Source organism: Vipera berus, assembly GCF_964194415.1.
Source record: "Vipera berus genome assembly, chromosome: 4".
NCBI lineage: Eukaryota > Metazoa > Chordata > Lepidosauria > Squamata > Viperidae > Vipera > Vipera berus.
Window position 1 is genome coordinate 63,673,290 of NC_138206.1, and position 23,628 is coordinate 63,696,917.

General features: G+C 38.0%; 1 protein-coding gene across 7 annotated transcripts in view; it reads left to right on the forward strand.

Annotated features, from left to right (window-relative positions):
* DMD (dystrophin) overlaps positions 1 to 23,628 on the forward strand; it is a 931,439-nt gene that overhangs the window by 605,214 nt on the left and 302,597 nt on the right. For all 7 annotated transcript variants that reach the window (XR_014026476.1, XM_081327957.1, XM_081327955.1 and 4 more), the window contains one exon: positions 7,558 to 7,722. Coding sequence is in view for 6 of the 7 variants with exons in the window: in XM_081327957.1 (XP_081184083.1) it covers positions 7,558 to 7,722 (165 nt within the window). In the remaining variant the exon portion in view is untranslated. The remainder of the gene's footprint in view (positions 1 to 7,557; positions 7,723 to 23,628) is intronic.

Here is a 23,628-nt window from a genome sequence, read left to right on the forward strand (position 1 = left end):
GAGTAATGGGAAACCCCCATCACAACTCATTGGAGGGACAAACTTTCAAGGACCTAAAATACTGAGTCTTATTGGATTGGTAAGAAAAAAAAGAATATTATGTTTACATTAGATATTTAATGAATTGTTAGCAACAATGTACGCTGAAGGGAACATTCTTTCTTCTTGATGGAAAAGTAATAAAGTTTCATGTTCTATAAAAAAGGTAGAAATATTTGATAGAACAAAAAATGCAAAATAAATTATATCAGATTTCTGTGTTTAGCATCTACATTCATTATTGCTAAGCAATGGATATGTTTTAAAGATATATCAATATAGTATGATAGGGTCTGTCTATATCACAGGTCTGCAACCCGTGGCTCCGGAGCCACATGCGGCTCTTTCAGCCATCTCTTGCGGCTCCCAGTCCTCTGCCATGTGCAGTTCAAAAAAAAAAAAGTGGGACTAAAAAAGTTCAACCAATCAATTCAAATATGCAGGGTAAGTGCATATCTTGCCTTGGCTCTTCAGTCAAGCCCTGTTTTGCGCATGCGCGCATGTATGCGCATGTGCACACATTTTTTTGCGGCTCCCAGTTTTTCCTTTTGTGAGGGAACTGGTTCCGAGTGGCTCTTTCACTCTTTCAGGTTGCTGACCCCTGGTCTATATCATTGCTGAAGAAAGTTTTGCCAAAATCCATTACTTGACAATAAAAATTAAAAGTTAAAATGTATCAACATTATGTAAATTTTAATTTTATTTATGTTTTTAAATGGCTAAGACATTTAAATGAAAGGCATCATGCGAATAAAATTGAATTATGCTTCCACTTTAAAAATATGAGAGGCATATGTATACATTCACATTGTCTGACATTAGTGATCTGTAACATGATTTGTATTAAATCTATAACATGATTTATAATAAAGTCTATATTGGAAACTATGGGTTTATGGCAGAAAGCTCAATGACAGTCCCTTGAATTATCAGGGAAATTGATGTTGATTGAAAAGATAGTCTGATATTAGCTGTTATTCTTCATGGAAATTCTTCCTGCAGGCAAGCTTGGACATTTGTAAAGCCAAAAAGCAGCATTTTTCTATACTGTTGTCAATAGTAATGATAGATAAATTCATATTTACATGACTAAATCATAAGAGTTACTTTTAGGTAGAAATGTGCATGTACAGTATGTACACAAACATGTACTGTATGTATGCCTACATATACAAGTATATATGTTTAAGTTAGATATTCTAAAGTGGTTTTTTCCATTGGAACAAAACATAAAATATTTTAAGTCTTCCAATCATATAAAACAATGGGAACTCAAACCAAGCAGTAACTTTCTGCTTTTCAGCCTAAGAACGACAAGATTGCTTCAAAAATCTGTAATAAGAGTAACAAGGGAATTGTTTATTATTTAAAATTTCATTATAAGTCTTCATTTAACATGGAATGTTTCTATGTTAGGGAAGTTTTAATGAAATTTATCAGCCTCCCTGTCGCACAGGAGCAAGCTAATTAGTAAGTTATGTGCCTGTGGGTGTGGTAATGAAATAAAAAAGATGCTACTTTTGTCTGATCTAAACATATCACTATGCAGCAGCACCAATACATATTTTCATTTCTCTTCTCCCTTTCACCTTTATTTACCTGGCATATCTCCCATGAACTCTAAAGCCATGACTTATCTACCAGACAGGAAGGCAAATATATGATTCCAACCAATACTCTTCTCTTTGTTCCAAAGAAACAGCAAAAATATCTAGATTTTTTTAAAGACCTAGCCAAGTGTTTAATAATTTCTATGCCTAATCCCTCTCCCCATCCATATCCAATATTTACATACTACTTAAAACCTTGTGATCATGTCCTTCAACTGGGCACCCCAAGGCAACAATTTTTGAACCAAAGTACTTTAAATGGGCTAATGTGTCCAATGGGACTTATGAATTCTGGGGGAATGAAATTTGGGAACGTTGTGCTTCTTCAGTTCTACTGACTGCTGCTGCGCTTCTGGGCAGCAACATGGCCTTCATTTTCAACATTCTGGAACAGTTTCCCAGCCAGTCTTGCAATCCCTCACTCTCTTTCCTACTAGGAAGGAAGGAAGGAAAGATTCCAATGCTCCCTGCCAGATTCCAACAATGAAATTCAATAGCAATGTCAGCAGGAAACCAGAAGTTGCTCTTGCTCCCATTGTTTTTAGCCCACCCTTGGTCATTCTGTTTCTCTGTTTAGGTCAGGAAACCTAAATCTCTCTTTTTAATTTCTACTTGTTATTTTATTCAAAAGGAAGTTAAAATACAAAACTCCAAAAACTTTTTTTAAAAAATCCACAAAATAATCAAGACTTTAAAAAAGTGCATAGAAAAAAAAAACAGTAACATATATACATGTTATCCCCTACTTGCATACTGATTAATGCATTACTACAATATTGGTTCCCACTCCTTGTGAAACAGCCCCTCCCCAAAATTTTTAAATTAATAAATCATTTACAAATTATTGACCTTTCATTCTATATACCATATTAATGACAAAATAGTTAACAGGAAGAACTATAATTTGCCATGGCATCTTAACTATCCCAAATAATCTCAAAAGTTAAGAGCAATTCATCCTGGATCAAATATCCATAGTCTTTTTTAAATGGCATTTCTTATCTATTGTTGTCTAATTAAATATAATAAATTCAGTCTCCACAGTGCGTCTATCTTCCCAACAAAGTCCAAAGAGAAGTGTAATAAATTCTTTCTCCAATCTCCTCTCAGTTTGTCGCTTCTCCCTTCAGTCAGCCTTCTGGTACAGTAAAAGAATACAGACTTGAAATTCAAAGAGACATATGTGATTGGTTAAGTTAGTTCTGTGAACTCTTCAACTTTCATATTAGAGTCCTTTTGTGAATCTAACTTACCCAAAGCTACATGCTTCTGCATGTTTTCCACAGCCATTATCTCATCAAACGTAGTTTGTTTTTTTAAAAAAACAAAACTTTCAGCTAAAAATTGCATGTTACCAGAAAGCCTTCTCTCAGATTTCAGCTACCATTGTGGTTGTCTGTATATTGTCTGTAATGTGATACATTGTTGTGCTGTGTAACATGTTCAAAGGACAAAGAACATTGAAACAGGAGGAAACAGGAAAGATATTTTCTGGATATTTTGATCCAAGATTAAAAGAAAAATTCAAAAGAAATAAACTCCAAATATTTTGCAAATACAAAAAATGCAAAAATCCTGAGGTGACGGTCCAATATTAATGTAAATGAAATGAAAGCATTTCACCATCCAAAAGCACAGGGAAAGCAAAAGTTATTTGATAACATAACATAATAACAAAACAAAGGGGGGGGGGAGAACAACAAGAGTCCAGCAAGGGGTTGAAATAAATCAGCATTCAACAGCCAGTCAACCTTTGAAGACAAAAAGCAAAGTGAAAAAATAAATTCAAAAAGTGAAAGTGAAAACCCAGGCTTGTTTAGAAAACAAAGTGCTGAAAGGAAGATGGATTTGCCCAGTAACTTTATAACCACTCACACAGGGAACTGGAATTCTTCAAAACTCCCCTTCCCAGGTGAGTCCACAGCCATCCAAAAGTTGTCTTGGTCATTCCTAAGCATTCCCATTCAAATCCAGGGAGCAACACTGCCAGTGAACCAGCTTTGACAGCAAAACATTGAATCATCAACAAGAGGGAAAGAAAGCTCTTACCATAGTGCAGTCTGCTTGGGGAGGACAGGAAATATCTCTAAAATAATGACTCATTTTACTGGGTGAACAATCAGAGAGGGGTAGTCTCCACTTTCTTTTTCTCATACTTAATGTCTCCACTGAATTACCTCATCCGCCTCTGGAATGCCCCTCAATTCAGAGCCCATTTGGTACAGAATGGTACCATTAATTTTGGTCTTGCCTTAGATATGAAACTAGCTGGGTGAACTTGGCCCTGTCACTTTCTATCAGCTCTAGGAAACAGGATAGAGCAAGCTGTTTCTGAAATCTTGCCAAGAAAACCATAGAGATGAGTCCAAGCAGTTGTCAGGAGTCAACACAGACTTGAAGGCACTGTCCTCCCCTTAAAAGGAAAATCTTCATAAAGGCATTTTTTTTAACTTAAGAAGCCTTCATGAAGACTTACAAACAAGAGTCCGTTTTGGAAAAGAAGATGGAAATGAGATCAGTTAGCTAATTTTCAGATAGATAATGGAGATACATTATAGGGATTTAAGCTTTGCATTCATAATTACAATAACACATTTGATTGTGTAGGTCATGCTAAATATATTAAGGCTAATGGGTATCTCAAACTACCTGATTATTTTTCTGCTGTATTGGAAGAGATGGCACTTTACATGATGGTTGCAGGCTGAAACATTAGTAATATGAGATATGCAAATAAAGTAATTATATTTGCTCAAAGTAATGAAAAATTAAAAGACCAGAATAATTTAAGCAATTGTTAGTAGAATTGTATGGTAATGAGAATTGTATGGTAATATTGGAAGGAATAAGAGAGATTAGACTTGCCTTTAGAAATACTTAACAATTGTTGTTGTTAGCTGCAAAGTCATGTCTGACCCATCATGACCCCATGGACAACGTTCCTCCAGGCCTTCCTGTCCTCTACCATCTTCTGGAGTCCATTTAAGCTCACGCCTACTGCTTCAGTGACTCCATCCAGCCACCTCATTCTCTGTCGTCCCCTTCTTCTATTGCCTTCAATCTTTCCCAGAATTAGGCTCTTCTCCAGTGAGTCCTTCCTTCTCATTAGGTGGCCAAAGTATTTGAGTTTCAACTTAAGGATCTGGCCTTCTAAAGAGCAGTCAAAGTTGATCTCCTCTAGGACTGACCAATTTGATCTAATTCCTTAAATCTATTTGTCACCTCTACTGTATATTCACCAGGGATATGATTTAGTTCATACCTGAGTGGCCTAGTGCTTTTCCCTACTTTCTTCAGTTTAAGCCTAAATTTTGCAATGAGAAGCTCATGGTCTGAGCCACAGTCAGCTCCTAGTCTTGTTTTTACTGACTGTATAGAACTTCTCCATCTTTGGCTGCAGAGCACATACTCAATCTGATTTCTGTGTTGACCATATGGTCATGTCCAAGTGTAGAGCCGTCTCTGGGGTTGTTGGAAAAGAGTGTTTGCTATGACCATCATATTCTCTTGACAAAATTCTGTCAGCCTGTGCCCTGCTTCATTTTGTACTCCAAGCCCAAATTTGCCTGTTATTCCAGTTATCTTTTGGCTTCCTACATTAGCATTCCAATCCCCCATGATGAAAAGGACATCATTTTTGGTGTTAGTTCTATAAGGTGCTATAGGGCTTCATAGAACCGGTCAATTTCATCCTCTTCAGCACTGGTGGTTGGGGCATAGACCTGGACTATTGTGATATTGAATGGTTTGCCTTGAATTTGAACTGAGATCATTCTGTCATTTTGGGGATTGTATCCCAGTATTGCTTTTCCTACTCTTTTATTGACTATGAAGGCTACTTCATTTCTTCTGAGGGATTCTTGCCCGCAGTAGTAAAGCTGATGGTTATCTGAATTAAATTCACCCATTCCTGTCCATTTTAACTCGCTGATTCCTAAGATGTCGATGTTCAGTCTTGTCATCTCTTGTTTGACCACGTCCAGCTTGCCTTGATTCATGGATCTTACATTCCAGGTTCCTATGGAAAAAAATCTTTACAGCATCGGACTTTCCTTTCATCACCAGATACATCCAGTCACTTCATTCTTTCTGGCGCTACTAGTACTAGCCCTCTGCTCTTCCCTAGTAGCATATTGGATGCCTTCTGACCTGAGGGGCTCATCTTCCAGCATCATATCTTTTTGCCTTTTGGTACTGTCCATCGGGTTTTCATGGCAAAGATACTGGAGTGGGTTTCCATTTCCTTCTCCAGTGGATCACGTTTTGTCAGAACTCTCTTCTATGACCTGTCCATCTTGGGTGGCCCTGTATGGCATAGCTCATAGCTTCATTGAATTACGCAAGCCCCTTCGCCACGACAAGGTAGTAATCCATGAAGGGGATACTCAACAATATTAGTACTCAAAATGTTAAAATGTTAACCATTTGTTCATCAAAAATTAAACACAATGTGATGACACCTTAACTAATGCAGCAAAGCAGACACTTGTGCATATAATAAGAAATATTTATAATAAAATTATAGTCATTAATTAACCTACTGTCTGCTTATGTACTTTTATATTTTTGTATTTGTTGTTTAATTTTTTGTATTTGCTGTTAAATGGTATTCATTCTGCCTGTATGTAACAATAATCACCATTATTGTTACATAGAGGCAGAATGAATACCTTTACCTTTGCCATTACTAAAAGGAATTACAGCAAGGAAGTTTTCTTTTACATTTTCCATTTAGACTCATTATCAGAACATATTCACTGGCATACTTTCAGTATGAATCCATATCCATTATATTGTATAATGTGGTGTGATTTCCCATTTTTTGTTGTTTTTTCATCATCTTAAAAGACTGCAAACTGCAACTAAAATAATAAATCTTTAGGCTTTTTTCTGTGTTGATTGGAGAGGTATATGAGCACTAATAATAAATAGATAATAATGACTTATCCAACCACAGCTGCACTTGTCATATCTAGTATCCTGCATTTTAGAAATATAGCATTTTCAAAATCCTTTTGAAATTATTTGTGTAAATTTGGCATTGGCTTTGTATCTTCTTCATTCAATGAGTATTAACGAACTGAAAAGTTAATAAATTTATACAGTAAAGAAAGTGATTAAGTAATTAAATGAGAAATTTAAAAAATGAATGTAAAAACTATCTGAAATGTTTATCTTGTAAAACCTAAGATAAAAAACAATGTTAGTCCAGTCTCCCATTTTTCCATTTTAGGGTAGGTGATAGAAAAGATGGTTGTTTAACAGTTTCAGAGGGTTCTAGATGAAACAGATTATCTGGACCCCTTTCAGTTAGGAGTCAAGCTCAGTTATGGGACAAAAACAGCATTTCTCAGCAGCCTTTAATATAATTGGCTATGGTTTCCTTTTGGACCAGCTGTGAGGGTCAGCTTCAAGAGCTGGCCATAAGTGCCCATATTCAATGCTATCATAATTTCAAATGATCATTGAATAAATGGTCATTAACCAAGGATTACCTGTAAACCTCTCCTCCCAGTCACTTATGGTATCTCAGTTATTACATCATCTAAAATAGATGGATTAGAATCTATTTGTTTATGTAAATAATAATAAAGTGCATACTCCTAATTAAAATATATAAGAATAGAATAGAATAGAATAGAATAGAATAGAATAGAATAGAATAGAATAGAATAGAATAGAATAGAATAGAATAGAATAGAATAGAATAGAATAGAATAGAATAGAATAGAATAGAATAGAATAGAATAGAATAGAATAGAATAGAATATGTAGTGTAGTATAATATATTTACAAAAATATAATGTTGTAATACTAAATATATATAGTAAAAGATTTTTACAATGTTGTTGTACTGTATGGCCGAGTTACAATTTTATCTTACAAATGAATTTCTGATATTTTAAAGGTATCCAAAGATCTGCCTGAGAAAGAGAAAGAAATTGAATGTATGTTAAATAACCTGAATCAGTTTGAACAACAGTTAAGTCGGTTCAAATTGTGGCTTACTCCAATCAAGGACCAATTGGTACTATACAATCAAGTGGATCAATCTGGAACTTTTGACATTAAGGTAATGTTTAATTTGGATGCTTTTCTAAATGTCTATAGATTGTGAAACCCATTTAAAACTCAATTATTTTCTTTATAGAAAAGTAGTCCAAGGCACAATGATGCAGTCATAAACAGTTGTTCAGTTATTTCAATTTGTATTATTTTGTTATTTCATTTTGAAACATACATTTTAACCATGTTCCACTTCTATTAAGTATAACTAAATACTTTGGGCAGGTGAGTATTTGAAAGGAAAAACTGCTTTTGTGACATACATAAACTTATTGTGGTACGTTGATAAGTTAATAGAGTACCATTTTGATGCCGTTGACTCTCTGGAACCAGAACCTTTCAGAGTGTTTTATATGGAAAATAACATGAATACTATATATATTTGTTTGCAGATTAGCCAAAACTTTTAGGAGCCAAAATTGGATTCACCTTATTTCACCTTATCCAGTTAGGCTAACCCACAAGTATATATGGTAAAACTTTTTAAAAGTATTAAAAATATCCATACATCCAATATGAGCTTTGGATTTGTAAGCTGAATATCATGAAAAATGGATAATCCGTGAATTAGCCACAGATAAACTAATTGTGAAACTTGAAACATATGAAAATGTAGAGGGTGAACTAATCTTCAGGTGTCTCATTTCACATGATATTTTGATTAAAAAATTGACAATTGGCTTACTCATGGATGGGTTTATAAGTGAGTATATATGGTATATACACAAAGATTTTCTTGGCATATGCAAACATACTGAAAGCACAGAATGGTCATATTTTTTGGAGGGCCAAACTTTTTATTATTATTATTTTTCCATAAAACTTTAATTATTTAACTCTTCTCAAATTTATTCCCCTTGTTGTTTTCCATTATATTTTTGTCTCTTTTTTGAGCCTTAGAGCTCATTTTTGAAATTCCAAAATAAAAAGTCAAATTTCCTCAAAAAATTGTAAACTTTATCTTTCTGGTCATGTAAAACATCTTGCAGAAGAGTCTTGTAAGGACTTTCAGGCACTTAGCAAACAAGCTTACTGAGCTGATTGCCTTGTTTGCATGTGTCTTTTGAAAGTGAATCCTTAGGTCAGTGGACTCCAAAACTATTTTAACTCTTTTATTTTCCTCCAAGGCAGCTACTGTGCTAAAATATACTCTTAACAACCCTGTTGCATCTTCCTGGATGTTTTTTTCCCCATTCCTTCTTTTTTTTTAATACTGTTGAACCACTTACTGGAGTTTGTCAATGATTATGATATGGTCCCTCTCAGTAATTTTTTCTCCTCTTTTTATATCATTGCCCAGTAATCAGCTTGGGAATACTTCAACCTGTTCTCTTTCTGAGGATCTCATTTCTATAGCAAACAGGTCATGTGATAGTGGACTCTCTGGACCTGGAAATTCAACAATATTTTCAAATTGTAAATGACCCAGTTTACCTTCTGATACAAAATGCCACCGTTTTTGCCAGTCCTTCTGTTTTCATTATTGCTTCTAGGCCAAACTATTATGCCTTAATCTCTCTTTGTGAACTGAAATATCATTTCTTATGACAACTATCTCTTGATTATCTTACAGCTGAGATGTCCTAATAATGACCCTATTGTCCATAATTTTAGGTATCTACAGGTTGTTGTTGTTAGTTGCGAAGTCGTGTCCGACCCATCGCGACCCTATGGACAATGTTCCTCCAGGCTTCCCTGTCCTCTACCATCTTCTGGAGTCCATTTAAGCTCACGCCTACTGCTTCAGTAACTCCATCCAGCCACCTCATTCTCTGTCGTCCCCTTCTTCTATTGCCCTCAATCTTTCCCAGCATTAGGCTCTTCTCCATTGAGTCCTTCCTCCTCATTAGGTGGCCAAAGTATTTGAGTTTTAGCTTCAGGATCTGGCCTTCTAAAGAGCAGTCAGGGTTGATCTCCTCTAGGACTGACCGGTTTGATCGCCTTGCAGTCCAAGGGACTTGCAGGAGTCTTCTCCAGCACCAGAGTTCAAAAGCCTCAATTCTTTTGCGCTCAGCCTTTCTTATGGTCCAACTTTCACTGCCATACATTGCAACTGGGAAGACCATAGCCTTGACTATACGCACTTTTGTTGACAGGGTGATGTCTCTGCTTTTTAGTGTGCTGTCTAGATTTGCCATGGCTTTCCTCCCGAGGAGCAAGCGTCTTTTAATTTCTTGACTACAGTCCCCATCTGCAGTGATCTTGGAGCCCAGGGAAATAAAATCTGTCACTACCTCCATTTCTTCCCCATCTATTTGCCAGGAATTGAGAGGGCCGGATGCCATGATCTTGGTTTTCTTAATGTTTAGTTTCAACCCAACTTTTGCACTCTCCTTCTTCACTCGCAACAAGAGACTCTTCAGTTCCTCTTCACTTTCTGCCATTAGAGTGGTATCATCTGCATATCTTAGGTTGTTGATATTTCTTCCAGCAATCTTAATTCCAACTTTTGATTCATCTAGCCCTGCCTTTCTCATGATGTGCTCTGCATATAAGTTAAATAGGCAAGGCGACAGTATACAGCCTTGCCGGACTCCTTTCCCAATTTTGAACCAATCAGTGGTTCCGTGTCCAGTTCTCACTGTTGCATCTACAGGTAAGGAAGGCAAAAAATCAGATAAGTCTTGGCTGAAAACTAGGCCCTCCTCCATCAAGCATTTATAGCAGAACAATGGTGTCATTTTTTGTATGAAGAGGTGTCCTTATTCTTACTTTATTTTAGTGCTTGATTGATAACTATTTTAGCACTTTTTATGATATTCACTTGTAAATATAAAATTAAGTTTACATTGGTGAGTTACAGAAATTAGTATGGGGACGCTTCTGTCTTGTTAATGTGCTTATCTCTATGTACACAATATTTCTCAGAATACATTTAATTATAATAAGATTGGTTTTATAGAAAAGGTGTTAACTGAATAAAAACAAATTAAAACAAATCTTCAAATGAACACAAATAATGACAAACTAATTGATTAAACTACTGCCTGTAATTTGAGTAACCAACAGGAGAGAAATTCTTTTTCCTTTTTCAAACATAATAATGACAAATAAAAATAAAGATTTTTTTTCTTTATAGGGAAATACACTTGTAAAGATCATGACAGGTACAATTGAACACAATACAGAATTAATTTCGCTTATTTTGTTAATATCTGAAAAAACAATTATCTTTTTGTTTAGTTCAGCATAGGTCTAAATTTTGAATAAATAGAAGAGATGCCGCATGGTATATATTCCAGCTAAGACAGAGTCACAGATGATAAAATTCTACTTGCCCCAACTATTTAAGTCCAAATGAATGGGGGAGGAAGAGAGGAAGCCTGTGTGCAGCTGGGCCTAGCCAGCTGAGGCCTTCTAGGTATGGTGGTGCTGGGAGAAGACTGGGCCTCTTGGGAGTAAGTGGGGGAAGGAAAGATGCCTTGTCCATGGCAGGTTTCCACATGCTGGAGGGAATCAGGCCTCCCAAGCCCTCCACATCCTTTGAGGTACCTTTGGTCACTTAATGACTATAATAAGAAGAGCTGGGATTGTGGTCATTGTGCAAGGCAGTCTCTGAAAATTGGACATAATTGAATGGAATAAGAAAATATATTTTTCATAGTTTAAGAATGAAGTTTTCAGTCTCTGTGAAAATGAAAGAAAATGAAAACTGTTTTGTTTAAGAATGAATATCTTGGGTTTGTGGCTTCTTTAGGAATTACTTACATTTTGTGATCCTATAAAAACCAGAAGACTTTCACACATCCGTGTAGCTTCAAGCATGAGGGTGTTCTGGAAGTCTTTAAAAATCTGTTATGGTAGTGTGTGTATGTTAGAGCCCGTGAATGATTGTTTTATATATAGTTTGTCTGGATAGTTAGGGTTTGTTGTTTTTTTACTGTTTTTCACTGTAACAGAACATATTTCTGTTTCCAATCACTTAAGATGTCTGCCCATACCACCTTCTAACAACTAGCTTTGAAACCTTATTAAGATGACTGTTCTTTATTTGCATGTTTAATAGATGGGAGTTGGTGTTTTGATATATGGCAGTTGTTAGATTATTTAACTAACTGTACTCTGGAGAACTATTAAGCTGTCATTTTAAAAAAAGGAATAGAAGGAAAAATAAATTAAGAACAGGATCGGAAACTTCCCCAGAAAATTTACACTGTCATTTCAACATGAAAATTACATCAAATAAATGACACAGTATAGAACTAAAACTTGAAATGACAGAACAATATAAATGTGAAAGATTATTTTACTGTTCTTTAATAATCTCTCATTTTTTTTCTAAAAAAATGCTAAAAAAGTCAATCTTTTGCAAATAATCAAATAAATTATTGAAATAACCTTAAAAAAATTGCTTTTCATATCCTCACCAATGGTAATTGTAATGTATTGGACTTGCTTTGTTAACACCATGTGGTAATGGCTGGTAGGCTGCTTGAGCAGGGAGCTAGCTAACGGCTCCCAGCATCTCAGACATCCCGTTTCCAGCGCTGCTATTGGTTGCCCCTAGGGCGCCAATAGGTTGCTTCAAACCTATTGGCCGCCACCTAGGGGCCAGGGTATAAATTGCTGCATCTGCAGCCCAGTTCTCTAGTTCAGATCCTGCAAGCAATAAACCATGATCTTTGCTGAACTCACTCGCCTCGTCTTCATTCCTGTGCAACAAACCCAGTACACAACAGTAATATCCTCAAATTCTGTAAAATGAACACTTGCTGATCTACTATCAACCAAGAATCACTGAGACTGATCTAAAACATATTTATGCATTAGCTAGTGAACAAATCTTTGAAAAAACAGAAATTGAACTAAGAAAGCAGAAAATGTAAACTTTGTTAACATAAATGATTAATACCATTGTTATACCTTGCAGATAAGCTCAATCGTTTAAAGTATGAAAATTTGAATCCAAATAAAGAAACATTGAATGTTCAGATAAATTCAGGAACCTTGCTAGCATATGCCAAGGTGAATGACTATAGTCATTGCTACTGCAGCCTTCATGATATCATTCTGAGGACAGATTATCTAGAAGTCTTCAACTGGATGCTGATGGAAATCTAGATAGGAAGTTGTTTCCCAGCTATAGCTTTTGTAGCAGAGAGACAGCGGATTACCAGATAGCAGAAACCAGTAAACCTGAGCAATTAATTGTCCATGGAGTCCAGATGCTGCTTTTGATATTACATACTGCAGCAATAAAACATTAGCTGCTAAAAAAGACTGTCAAACACTCTTAAGTGTCTATTAACATTTATTATCAGCCTAAGTTGCTAAAACCTGGCTGGAATCTTATGCTACGAGCTATCTAGTCACCAAAATATCCCAATTTCCTGAATTAATTTAAGCATAATTAACCAAATAGCCAAAATGTGCTTCCCCTCCACACCCAAATTTACTTGAGTTTAAAGTAACCTAGCTTATCCAGTTTTAACTAAACAATTTTAACTAAAACTAGTCAAGATACAATGGAAATCCAGTTGTTGTTTATCTCATTCATGCAAAGCCTTTTTTTCCCTGCAACTGTTAGCGGGTTTTTTTTTTCTTTTTTGGGAAGTCAGAAAGAAGTTGCTGCAGAGATACTGAGATACGTTCTAAGGGAATGGGAGTAGAGATAATACAATACTTCAGACATGAAGAAAACACAGATTAAAAAAAAACCTCCTAAAGAAAACAGGGAATACAGGGAATAGCAGGCTCTAAGGCCAGCCAATGAATCGTAGCTCAAGACTGAAGCTGATCTAAGGGTTTCTGCTCAATCTAATTTATTGAATTCATTCCCTCTTTGTTTTGGATAGCAATGGAGCAACTCAGATGCTCTATTCCTTAGTCATCAAAGTCAGCTGGGTGACTTTGAACCAGTCCATCTCTCTCAGCCCTATTCTGGGAAATCAAAACAAAATATATTGACCAGCAGTGGTAAATTATAATGTATAAGCTTGAGTAAAGAGGCTTTTATCCTGCAGTGGAATGATTTGTGCTGAGTAGGAGTAGGAGGATAAGGAGCTCTAATGCTTCTCTGTAATTGTTTAACTGAAAATCTAATCCAAACTTGTTTCTGAATAGTTTATTATGAAAAAGAGAGGAAGAAAACTGATGCTTATCTTATAATATAGAGGTTTCATAACTATTTTAAAGTAAGTTTTATAATGTGTTTGGACCTTAAATGTCTGTGTCTCAGTTGACTGATTCAATGAAGAATATACCATAATTCTACACTGAGCACATTTTAGATAAGCTTAGCCACAGAAGGCTTATCTTCTCTTCCACCAAAGCATTGATAGGACTCAAAGTGCTTGTCCTGATCACAGAAAAACAGTTTTATACTTTTGAGCTTAACAATAGCATTCCAGGCTCTTGTAATTATCTTGGCAGAACTATTCTGTTCTTAGTCTGATTTTAAGGTCATTGTTTGATGACATGGGACAATTGTACTGTTTTGCTCCATCCTATCTTTGTAAGCTTTGTTCATTCCATTCAGCTTTCTAAAAGGATCTTGCAGTTAAGCCATATCCTAAATACTGTAGGTGACCCTTACTATGAATTCATTCGTTCATTTCTGCTTCTTATTTTATTTAAGATGAGATAAGATAAGATAACCTGCATTATTACTTTTTCTGTGTACATATTAAAAATGAAATTCTGATGCCTGATTTCAAAATAAAATATGTGTGTGTGTTTGTATGTGTATATATATTAATCACATCAATTTTGAACATATAGCCAAAAAAAAAGTCTTGAGAGTTAACATGATTGATACTACAGTAGTGGCCAAAATTGTGGAAACCTTTTGGGAAAAGTGTACAGTAGAAATGCCACCTTTGGTTAAATTTCCACCATTTTTTCTTGTAATTGTAGCCTTGTTCACTTAATAATACTATTTTACATTGCTTTCTGGGCAACCAGTCAACTATTAGTACCATTACTTTAATTTTATTACATTTTACAAGCTCACTAAATGAAAGAACAAAAAAAAACCCAACCAACTTGATAGCGATCACATAACACATTGGCAAATGACCTCCCCTCAGCTTCAATACATGACATCAGTAACTGAATCCTACTGTGATCTGATTGGCTCATTGCCAAAACAAGATGACACCTGATTGGCTCTCTAAACACTCATGCTCTTTGGCTACAATCAGATGAAGGAAAGCTACCTGATATCAACCTAAGCAAGTTATGCTTCCTTTTTCTGGTTATTTGGCTATAATTTTTCATAGAATAAAGTACAGATAATTGAACAAACCTTATTGCATTACATTCTTGATTAAATTATCTTTCCATTGATATATAATTTTATGGTACTACCCCCACCAAAAAAAGTGGTGTTATTAGCCATTAAACCTCAAAAATACACTTTTCTCAAAATGTTTCCACAATTTTGGCCACTACTGTATATGGTATATTACAGAATCTAGTTGTTCTGCTTCAGATAAAATGAAGCCTCCTCCTACAAGCAGTGGTAGGATTCAATCGGTTCACACCACTTCGGCAGAACCGGTAGCTAATTTTTTGTTGCCCAGGCCCAGAATGGACTTCCGAAAGCGGCATCCACACAGAGAACTAGTTATTCACATATTTGAATCCCACCACTGTTGCGATGAGCAACCGGTCAGGGTTCTGGCTTCAACTCTTAGAGCCCCTTAACAGGGGTGGGAATTTAGAGAGACCCTCGTAAAGGTGGACACCTTGAGTAAGGAAGGATCTTGCCTTTTACCACCGACCCAGTATGCCGGAAGTTCCGACGGTCATACTTGGGAACTGCGATGATTAGGCAGAGTTAGAGACAGAGTAAGACAAACTGAGGCACCTAATACAAGAAAGTGAGGGAGCATGGAGTGCTCGGGGTGGATGATGTGTCCCTCTCTAACAGCTCCACAAACCCTCCTTTTATTAAGCTGTTTCATTTGGGAGGGGTGAAGTACACATGAGGAATTAACATAAAGGAAAAACATAACTCATTGCATACATCTGCTAATGAACATATGTGAGGTCAAAGGAAACAATAAAACATAGTTTATGCTAACAGAGAACTGATAATGAAGAGGGTAAAGGTCATTACAGGAAACAATAAAGCATAGCTTATCATATTACAGAGAATACAAGGGTTGTCATAACTTGAAACATAACTAGAAACATAACTTGAAACATAAAAGACAAGTCTTTGTTATAAATGAAGCAAGGAGCAAAGGTTTATCACAGGAAGGCAGAGGCCCTATCTTGAAGCAAGGACAACTTCAGGAAAACTATATACTGGGCAATTTAAATGAAACAAGTCTTTGTTGTATACACATGTGAATCAGAGACAGGAATGTGGTTGTAAATAAGAAAAGAGTTTTATCACCAGAGGCAGAGATGGAATGTAGGAATGTGGCCTTACAATTGCAGATTTGGAGAGAAGGCAGAAGTGTTAACTTTGCAAATGGGGGGGAAGGCAGAAGTGTTCAAAGAAGGTCTTTTGCAGGCAGAGGAAAGCAGATTAATATAGGAATTAAAAAAGGTCTTTTGTAGGTCTGGGTTCTCTACAACTCCTCTTTTTCTGTTTTTTAAAGCCAATTACTGAGAAGGCCCCTCAATGTCCAAGAACTTTCTCTTCTAGGATACTTACGCTGGAAAAAGAGAAATCCTCCGATACCTCCTGAGCCTGCGTCAATGTTCCTTTCAAAGAGTGTTGGTGTGAGGGTGCATCAGTCTCTGGGTCAGAAGTGAATTCTAAAAGAGGGTGTTTGTATTCACTGTCAACAGTGTGTTTCATCAACAGAATGTCATCGCTAATGTTGCTCAGCCTACGTTGTAGAAAATTTAAAAGTTTACCCATAACACATGGGCCAATTGCACATGCAAGTAATAATAAAATTAAAGGACCAGCTATAGCTGAGAAAAGGGTGGTCAGCCAGGGAGAAAAGTTAAACATTCCTTGATACCAAGTATAATGCTGGGAGCGTTCCCTTTCTCTGTCTTTCAATCGTTTGTCTAATTTTGCCATGGAGTCAAGCACAATGCCTGAGCTATCAGTGTAAAAGCAACATTCTTCTTTCAAAGCTACACATAGACCTCCATTTTTTAAGAAAAGCAAATCCAAACCTCTTCTATTCTGTAAAACAACTTCTGATAGTGAGGTGAGAGAATTTTGGAGAGCAACCATAGACTGTTCAATTCGTTTGAGGTCTGCATCAATTTCGATACTTAACTTGCGGATGCTTTGGTCACCTAGGACCATACCTGTAATACCTGTTGCTGTACCAGTGGCTCCCAGGCCTAAGAGAATGGCTAAGGTCACAGTGCTGATTACCTCGCGTTTAGCTCGAAGAGAATATTGGGGTGGTTCCATACGGGAGATAAAGTCATTATCAGAAAAGACAGACATTTTTGGGAGAAGGTAGACTTGAATACAAAAAGCTTTTTGTGTGTGTAATATGTCTCCACTGACACATGCAGTGGCACCAGTGGAGCAAGCCCAAGTGGATCCATTAGAAGGAATGAAGAACTGACCCTTAAGTCGTTTGGAAAGATCTGCTGTTGTAGAGTGAGTATACGTTATAGACCATCCCTCAGCTCCATAGGGAAAACCTGTCCTTTCGTTTGATATAGATATCATACAAGATATATAAGCATCAGATGAGGCATTAATACAATAGTGGGAGTAATTAGAAGGTACATATCCAAGACAGCATCCTTGGCCTTCAATGGAAAATATAGTTATAGAAGAATTGGACCACCTGCAAGTGGCATCAGAGGTGCTATTTGCAAATGGGGAGGGGGAGCCAATAGCTTCATAAAAAGGGGGTTGAGAAGATAAGCACAACCAACATTTAGTATCATTGTCAGGGAAAGCATGAACTGCTACTAGGGCGTCGTGTGTGGAGGAAACAAGAGTTATTAATGGATTAGTTTTCCTTGAAAAGGGTTGTAAAAAAGGAGAGTTATTTCGCTTGTTTGGACCCACAGGTGGGGATGCTTCTAGGGACATGGTGAGTCGAATTATAAAAATATTACCAGGATGACTGTGTCTGGAATTATCCTTGGATCTGCCCCCCCACTTTTTCCCTGCTAACCAAGCAGCAAGCGGGAGCCTTTTTCCATGTGATGTGAAGGTAACGTACATTGGATTGAGGCGAACACCACAGCAGGCCCAATTGCTGCATGAGGACCAAGGCAAGTTGGAGTCCGGCCCCAGTCCTACCTCGATGTAATCAGTAGTGTAAGGTGCAGTCCACCAAATTTTTCCTGTGGACACACATTGCCAGGATTTGCAATACCAATCAGAGGCGGTTCCACATTCATCTATATGGGATAGGTCTGTAATATAGCCCGGGCAAATGTACAGTCCTGGGCCCTTGTTCCAGACCTCCCGAGGGGAAGGATCGCACTTTGTTTTGTGCTTAAACCCATGGGCTCCTACGAGCATTTCAGCAAAGTCAAAGTAGAGCGTGGGAAACCAGGGCCACAGGGTATGGTTGGAGATGGAGTATAGGGTGTTTCCTTGAAAGTCAATGATAGTCCAGGTGTAGTTTGCAGGGCGGTGCTGGTTGTTAGGGACGGAGAGCAAAGAGCGTCGTGATCGAGGAAAATGTCGTCGTGGTGATGAGGCTTGTAGAATGTTTCTTGGAGTGGTTGGTGCAGCAGGCTGTGCATCGGTCCAAGCAATGTTACGCGGCCGGCGGGGAGGTGACAAAGGACGTTGGTCGTGTCCTCGCTGGCCGTGACTTGGCGAAGCCCGTTGATGAATGTGATGATGAGGCGGCGGGGAAATTTTTCTTCCTCCTTCACAGTGGCCGACGAGGCGATCAAAAGACCAGAGGCACTTTAGCGTGTTGACAGGAGAGGGGTGTCTGCAGCGGACGTAGCGTACAGCACAGGGATCCTTTGAATAGGGTGGGTATCTGGAGAGCCAAGAAGCAAGCAGAGAAGGAATAGGAAGGTAGGAGGCAGAATATGAAGAGAAAAGATACACGGTTTGATTGAAACGAGTGCCATTGGCTAGAAATCCAAGGCAGGAGTAGGAGCCAATAGTGGAGGGGGTGACTGTTACACGAAGGAAGATAGTACATGGAAAATAAGTGTGTTTAATATGTGCCGGAAAAGGAGAAGCAAGATAACGACCGCGGTGTTGCAATACATAATTACAGTGAGGCAAAGAGTCATCTCGAAAAGTGAAAGTGACAGATGTGAAGGGGGGTGCAAGTATAATATGCGGGTCAGCCCTCAATTGAGCTGTCGCTAAAGAGTAAAGGCAAAGACATAGAGTCAGCAGCAGGGGAAGGCTTTGTGATAGCATGATAAGGCCGTACGCAACGTGCAGGGACCCACAATATGCGATCTGGAAGTTGGACTGCAGCGTAGCCTTTTCCCCAGGTGATCAGGGGTACCGGTCCTTTCCAAGCAGGATCTGGTAGTTGCCTATAATAAACAGAAGGTCTGGAGGTTAAACCATTTCAAGTTTGGACAGGAACATGAGCTACAGAGTTCACATAGATGATGATGGTAGACTCGTTGTTAACAACAGGTTGTTCCCTCTGGGTCCATGAGATGGGCAAAAACAGTGTGAAAAGAGTCATTTTTGACTGGAACCAATGTCAAAGGTGTAAAGAACAGGATGGGATAGCTGGTGAACTGGAGTTGACGTCTGGGGTAAGCTTTCAGATGGAATTGTGTTTTAGTGGCATCAGTCAGTGGTGTAAGAACAAAGCTGAAAAAAGTCACAAACCATGCTGTCATAATGGGTTCTGCAGTTGTGTTTGTGGAGGCATGATACGGATGAATGTGGCGACCTGGGATCCACAGCACTTTGTCTGGCAGTTGAGCAACTGCGTAGCCTCTTCCCCAAGTGAGAAGGTCTGCAGGGCCTTTCCAAGTTAGGTCTGGAAGTTGTCGATACCAAACCTGTGGCTTAGGGAGATCTGAAGAAGAAGAAGAAGAAAAATGCTGCTCTGCAGCTGTGGTTAAGAGATAGCCAGTCAAGTTAGAAAAGTTTAGAGTGTAGAGGCAAAGATTAAGACTTTCATGCATTGCTGGGAGGTTGGGGTTTCGTTTTCCCCTGTTCTGATTTTTTTAGTGATCTAAAGCATGTTTCAAGGTTTGGTTAGGCAGGGCCATAATCTGTTTTGAGTTCTTTTGGACATCCCAGCACTGCAAAGGTCCGAATACAATGATTGATTACATGTTTGGTGGCTTCACCCCTTAGGGGGGTGGCCATGATGAATCCTGAAAAGGTATAAATTGAAACATGCAAATAAACTGCTTCTGCAAAGCTTTGGAATTTTGATGAAAATATGAATGACTTTCCCAGGGGGTGAGGGGTTGCAAGGAACAGGCTGAAGGTCCGGAGGCAGCCTGATCTGCAACATTGTTTCCCACTTGCAAAAAACCTGGAAAAGGCTGATGACTAAGAATGTGAGCAAAAAACAATAAGATGTTGGCGTTCAAAAAGCAAATTTTGCAAGGTTAAAAAAAGTTGTAACAAATCTGGTTGAATGAAGGGAGATAAATAAGATCCATAAATCACTTGAATTGTGTGATAAACATAGGTTGAAAGGAAAAAAATTTGACAAGCAAAAATTGAAGCAGCCAGTTCAGCTTTTTGAGCTGACCGCTGGGGTGTTGTTTGCTTGGTTAGTGCGAACAATTTGCATTGCAAACGATAATCGGGTGGTGGGTGGCAAGAAACCTTGCCATGCCAATCAGCTAAGGAAAATTGCAATTCACTTGAGGTTTGAAAAAATGATTCCCAAATTTGCAAAGACATAAAAATAATTGTGCTTCTCTGGTTAAAACAGAAACTTTGGGCGTGTGGGATAAATGAATCCATTCCAAAATTTTCAATTGGTTAAACAATAGCAACATTCGACTCCCATCATGCAACATCTACCTCTCACTTTCTGCTACTTCCCATGTTTCTCCCTATCTATAGTACATTCTTGTTCCTTCAGCATTCTAAGGCTTGTGTTCACAAATCCGTGCAAACCAACTTAAAAACCACTTTTCTGTTTCTCCCTTCTCTTTTCCATTCATTCACTGCCCGTCTGCCATTCTGGCCTAACTTCTGACTTTTCTGCTTCCAGCTTCTATCAACTTTTGCATGAGCCAACTGTTTCTCTTAGCTATTAATCAATCCTCTACATTTCTCTTCTCCAAAAGTATTGAAGTTTCCATAATCATATTTAGATTCAGTGTATCTTTATTAACAATCTCAGAGCCTGTTGTAAGGCATAAAATAGTGCAGATTAAGGGAGGAAAATTCTCCCAGATATCACCTTCTATCAATGTGTCCTGCACACAGACACAAAAACATCAAAAACAAGAAAACAAAAACAAAAAACAAAAAACAATTCCACAAAAAGATCAGAGTAATTTCTTTTGGGTGATGTTTAACTAAAACTCAAAGAAATTCCAAAAACTTCTCCAACAAAGAATCTCTCCTCTTTCGAGTAAAAAAATTGCAAGCTGAAACTGCAAGAGTGGGCATCAAGTTTCACATCCACCTCCCTTTCTCAGACTGGAATTCTAAGCAGAGAAAAAAAATGGTTAAAAGAACCAGCCACCCCCCCTTCTTCTGGCTGTCTCTCCCTTTCTGACTCTTAAAGTAACACAGCAGGGTTGGGGGGGAGTAAAAGAAACTTTACAAAAATCTCACCACCAAAAAAAAATAAATAAATAAAAATAGTTTGCTCTCCTTTACATGCATTTACTCTCACACATCATCCATGGCTTTTACAACAATAAAATCTGCAGTTTTCTGTTCCTTTCACACACACTCACATTTACATATCAGCAAATTAACTCATTCACTGCCATTCTGACTGCTTGCATAAACAATTTCACATACAAAAATTTCATGTCATACTGTCTTCAGACAAACCATACATTACAAAAATTCCATTTCATACTTTCTCCAGACAAACCATACATTATTAAATAAGGCCTTTGTGTTTGGTGTTATCAGAGAGGATTTTGACCCTCTTCCAAGTCTTGGAAATAACACAGAACAACACAGACAGACATATATACACAGATACTATTAAAACAACATTTATTTAGACATATGGCTTGTCCTACGAGAGGTGAGAAAAATCATGAGTTGATTCCAACCGAACATGGTTTCTATAGGGCCCTTTAACCATCTCCTATTTTTCTCACCATTCCAAGTCCAAGCTTAATGTTCCAAATGTCCATATATATACATATATATATATACATACACATAAAACAAAACAAAACACACATATCAATTTGGGGTTTTAGGCCAAAACAATAATCCAAAGAGCTAGCTAGATCTCAGGCAGGTCCAGGCAGTTGAAATCAACAGGCATGCCCCTGGATTTTACTGAGAACAGCTCGCCCCAAGAGGCTCTTTCAAGCCCCACATAAGCCAATTTTAACAGGAGTTATCCACAAAGTCTGAATAAGCCTGATTGGGATCTTGATAAACCTTTGCAAAACCTTCCTGTATCAATTTAAAAGCCTCCCTTGGGCTTTGAGCCTGTTGGTCATTAGTAATGAATTGTCCCGTGCCAAACAATTGATCCCTATTTATTCCTTGAGGTAATACAGCAGAAATTTTTCTCTATTTCTTTTTTATTTATATTCAGATTCCCAAACAAGATATTGTGATAGTCAAAATCATGTTAGCTTACCTATACTTATTAAAAATCCTTACACATAGTTGATGAAGTCATGATGCAAGGGTGGATTGGTTAACCTTCGGCTGCTGGTGGCGGCAAAAAATTAACAAGATAACAAGATGACAAACTGAAAAAGGCTTAATGAAAAAGAGAATCCGTGAGAAGTTCAGATGGGTTAGAAGCATTAAGAGGAGAAAAGAATAAAAAAAATGTCCCGGGGGGCATGAGCTACAGGCATAGAGTGAACAAAAGGTGCCTCTTGAGTGAGGAGAGAGATTTGGAGAAGGAGGAGGAGGGAAGGGGGGAGGGGGGGGTTTTGAAATAGCAACAAGCTCAGAGGCTTTTTCCTCTTTGCCGAGAGCAGAAAGAGAGACAGGCACAGCAGGGCAAAAATAAAAGGCAGAAGGAAGATTCTCCGGAGGCAGAGCAGAGGGGGGGACATGCACAGCAATAGGAGGAAGTTTCTCTGATTTTTCATAGGGTGGGGGTGGCACGGATGAAGGCAGAAGATCAGAAGAGTGATCAAGAGGTTTAGAGATAGAAGATGTTAGATCTAAAGGAGATGGCAAGAGTTTTAATGCTGCCATCACTGCTTGCCATGCAGACAAAATATCAGCAGGCGCCCTGGGATGATTGTGAAGATATTTACGTAGCTTTTCCCAGGTTGTAACAGACAAAGTGCCTGATTCTGGATAAGCCAGACAATTTTTGTTAATATATCGTAAAAGTTTTGTTAAAAGTCTCCTTCCTACAAGATGGACCATGGTGCCATTGTGTTTTTGAACAAAATTAGCCTTCTGCATTATATTAAAAAGTTCGTCCCTATGCCCTGACGAAACTTTGAAAGGTGATGAGCCCATTTACTCATGAGTAAAGCCTTCTCCGAGGTGCGTGGAAACAGGAATGCAGGTAGCACACCCCTAGACAGGAGTCGTACTATGGAGTTGAAGCTGAGCGATCCAACGGACGAGCCCCCAGTTGTTGCGATGAGCAACCGGTCAGGGTTCTGGCTTCAACTCTTAGAGCCCCTTAACAGGGGTGGGAATTTAGAGAGACCCTCGTAAAGGTGGACACCTTGAGTAAGGAAGGATCTTGCCTTTTACCACCGACCCAGTATGCCGGAAGTTCCGACGGTCATACTTGGGAACTGCGATGATTAGGCAGAGTTAGAGACAGAGTAAGACAAACTGAGGCACCTAATACAAGAAAGTGAGGGAGCATGGAGTGCTCGGGGTGGATGATGTGTCCCTCTCTAACAGCTCCACAAACCCTCCTTTTATTAAGCTGTTTCA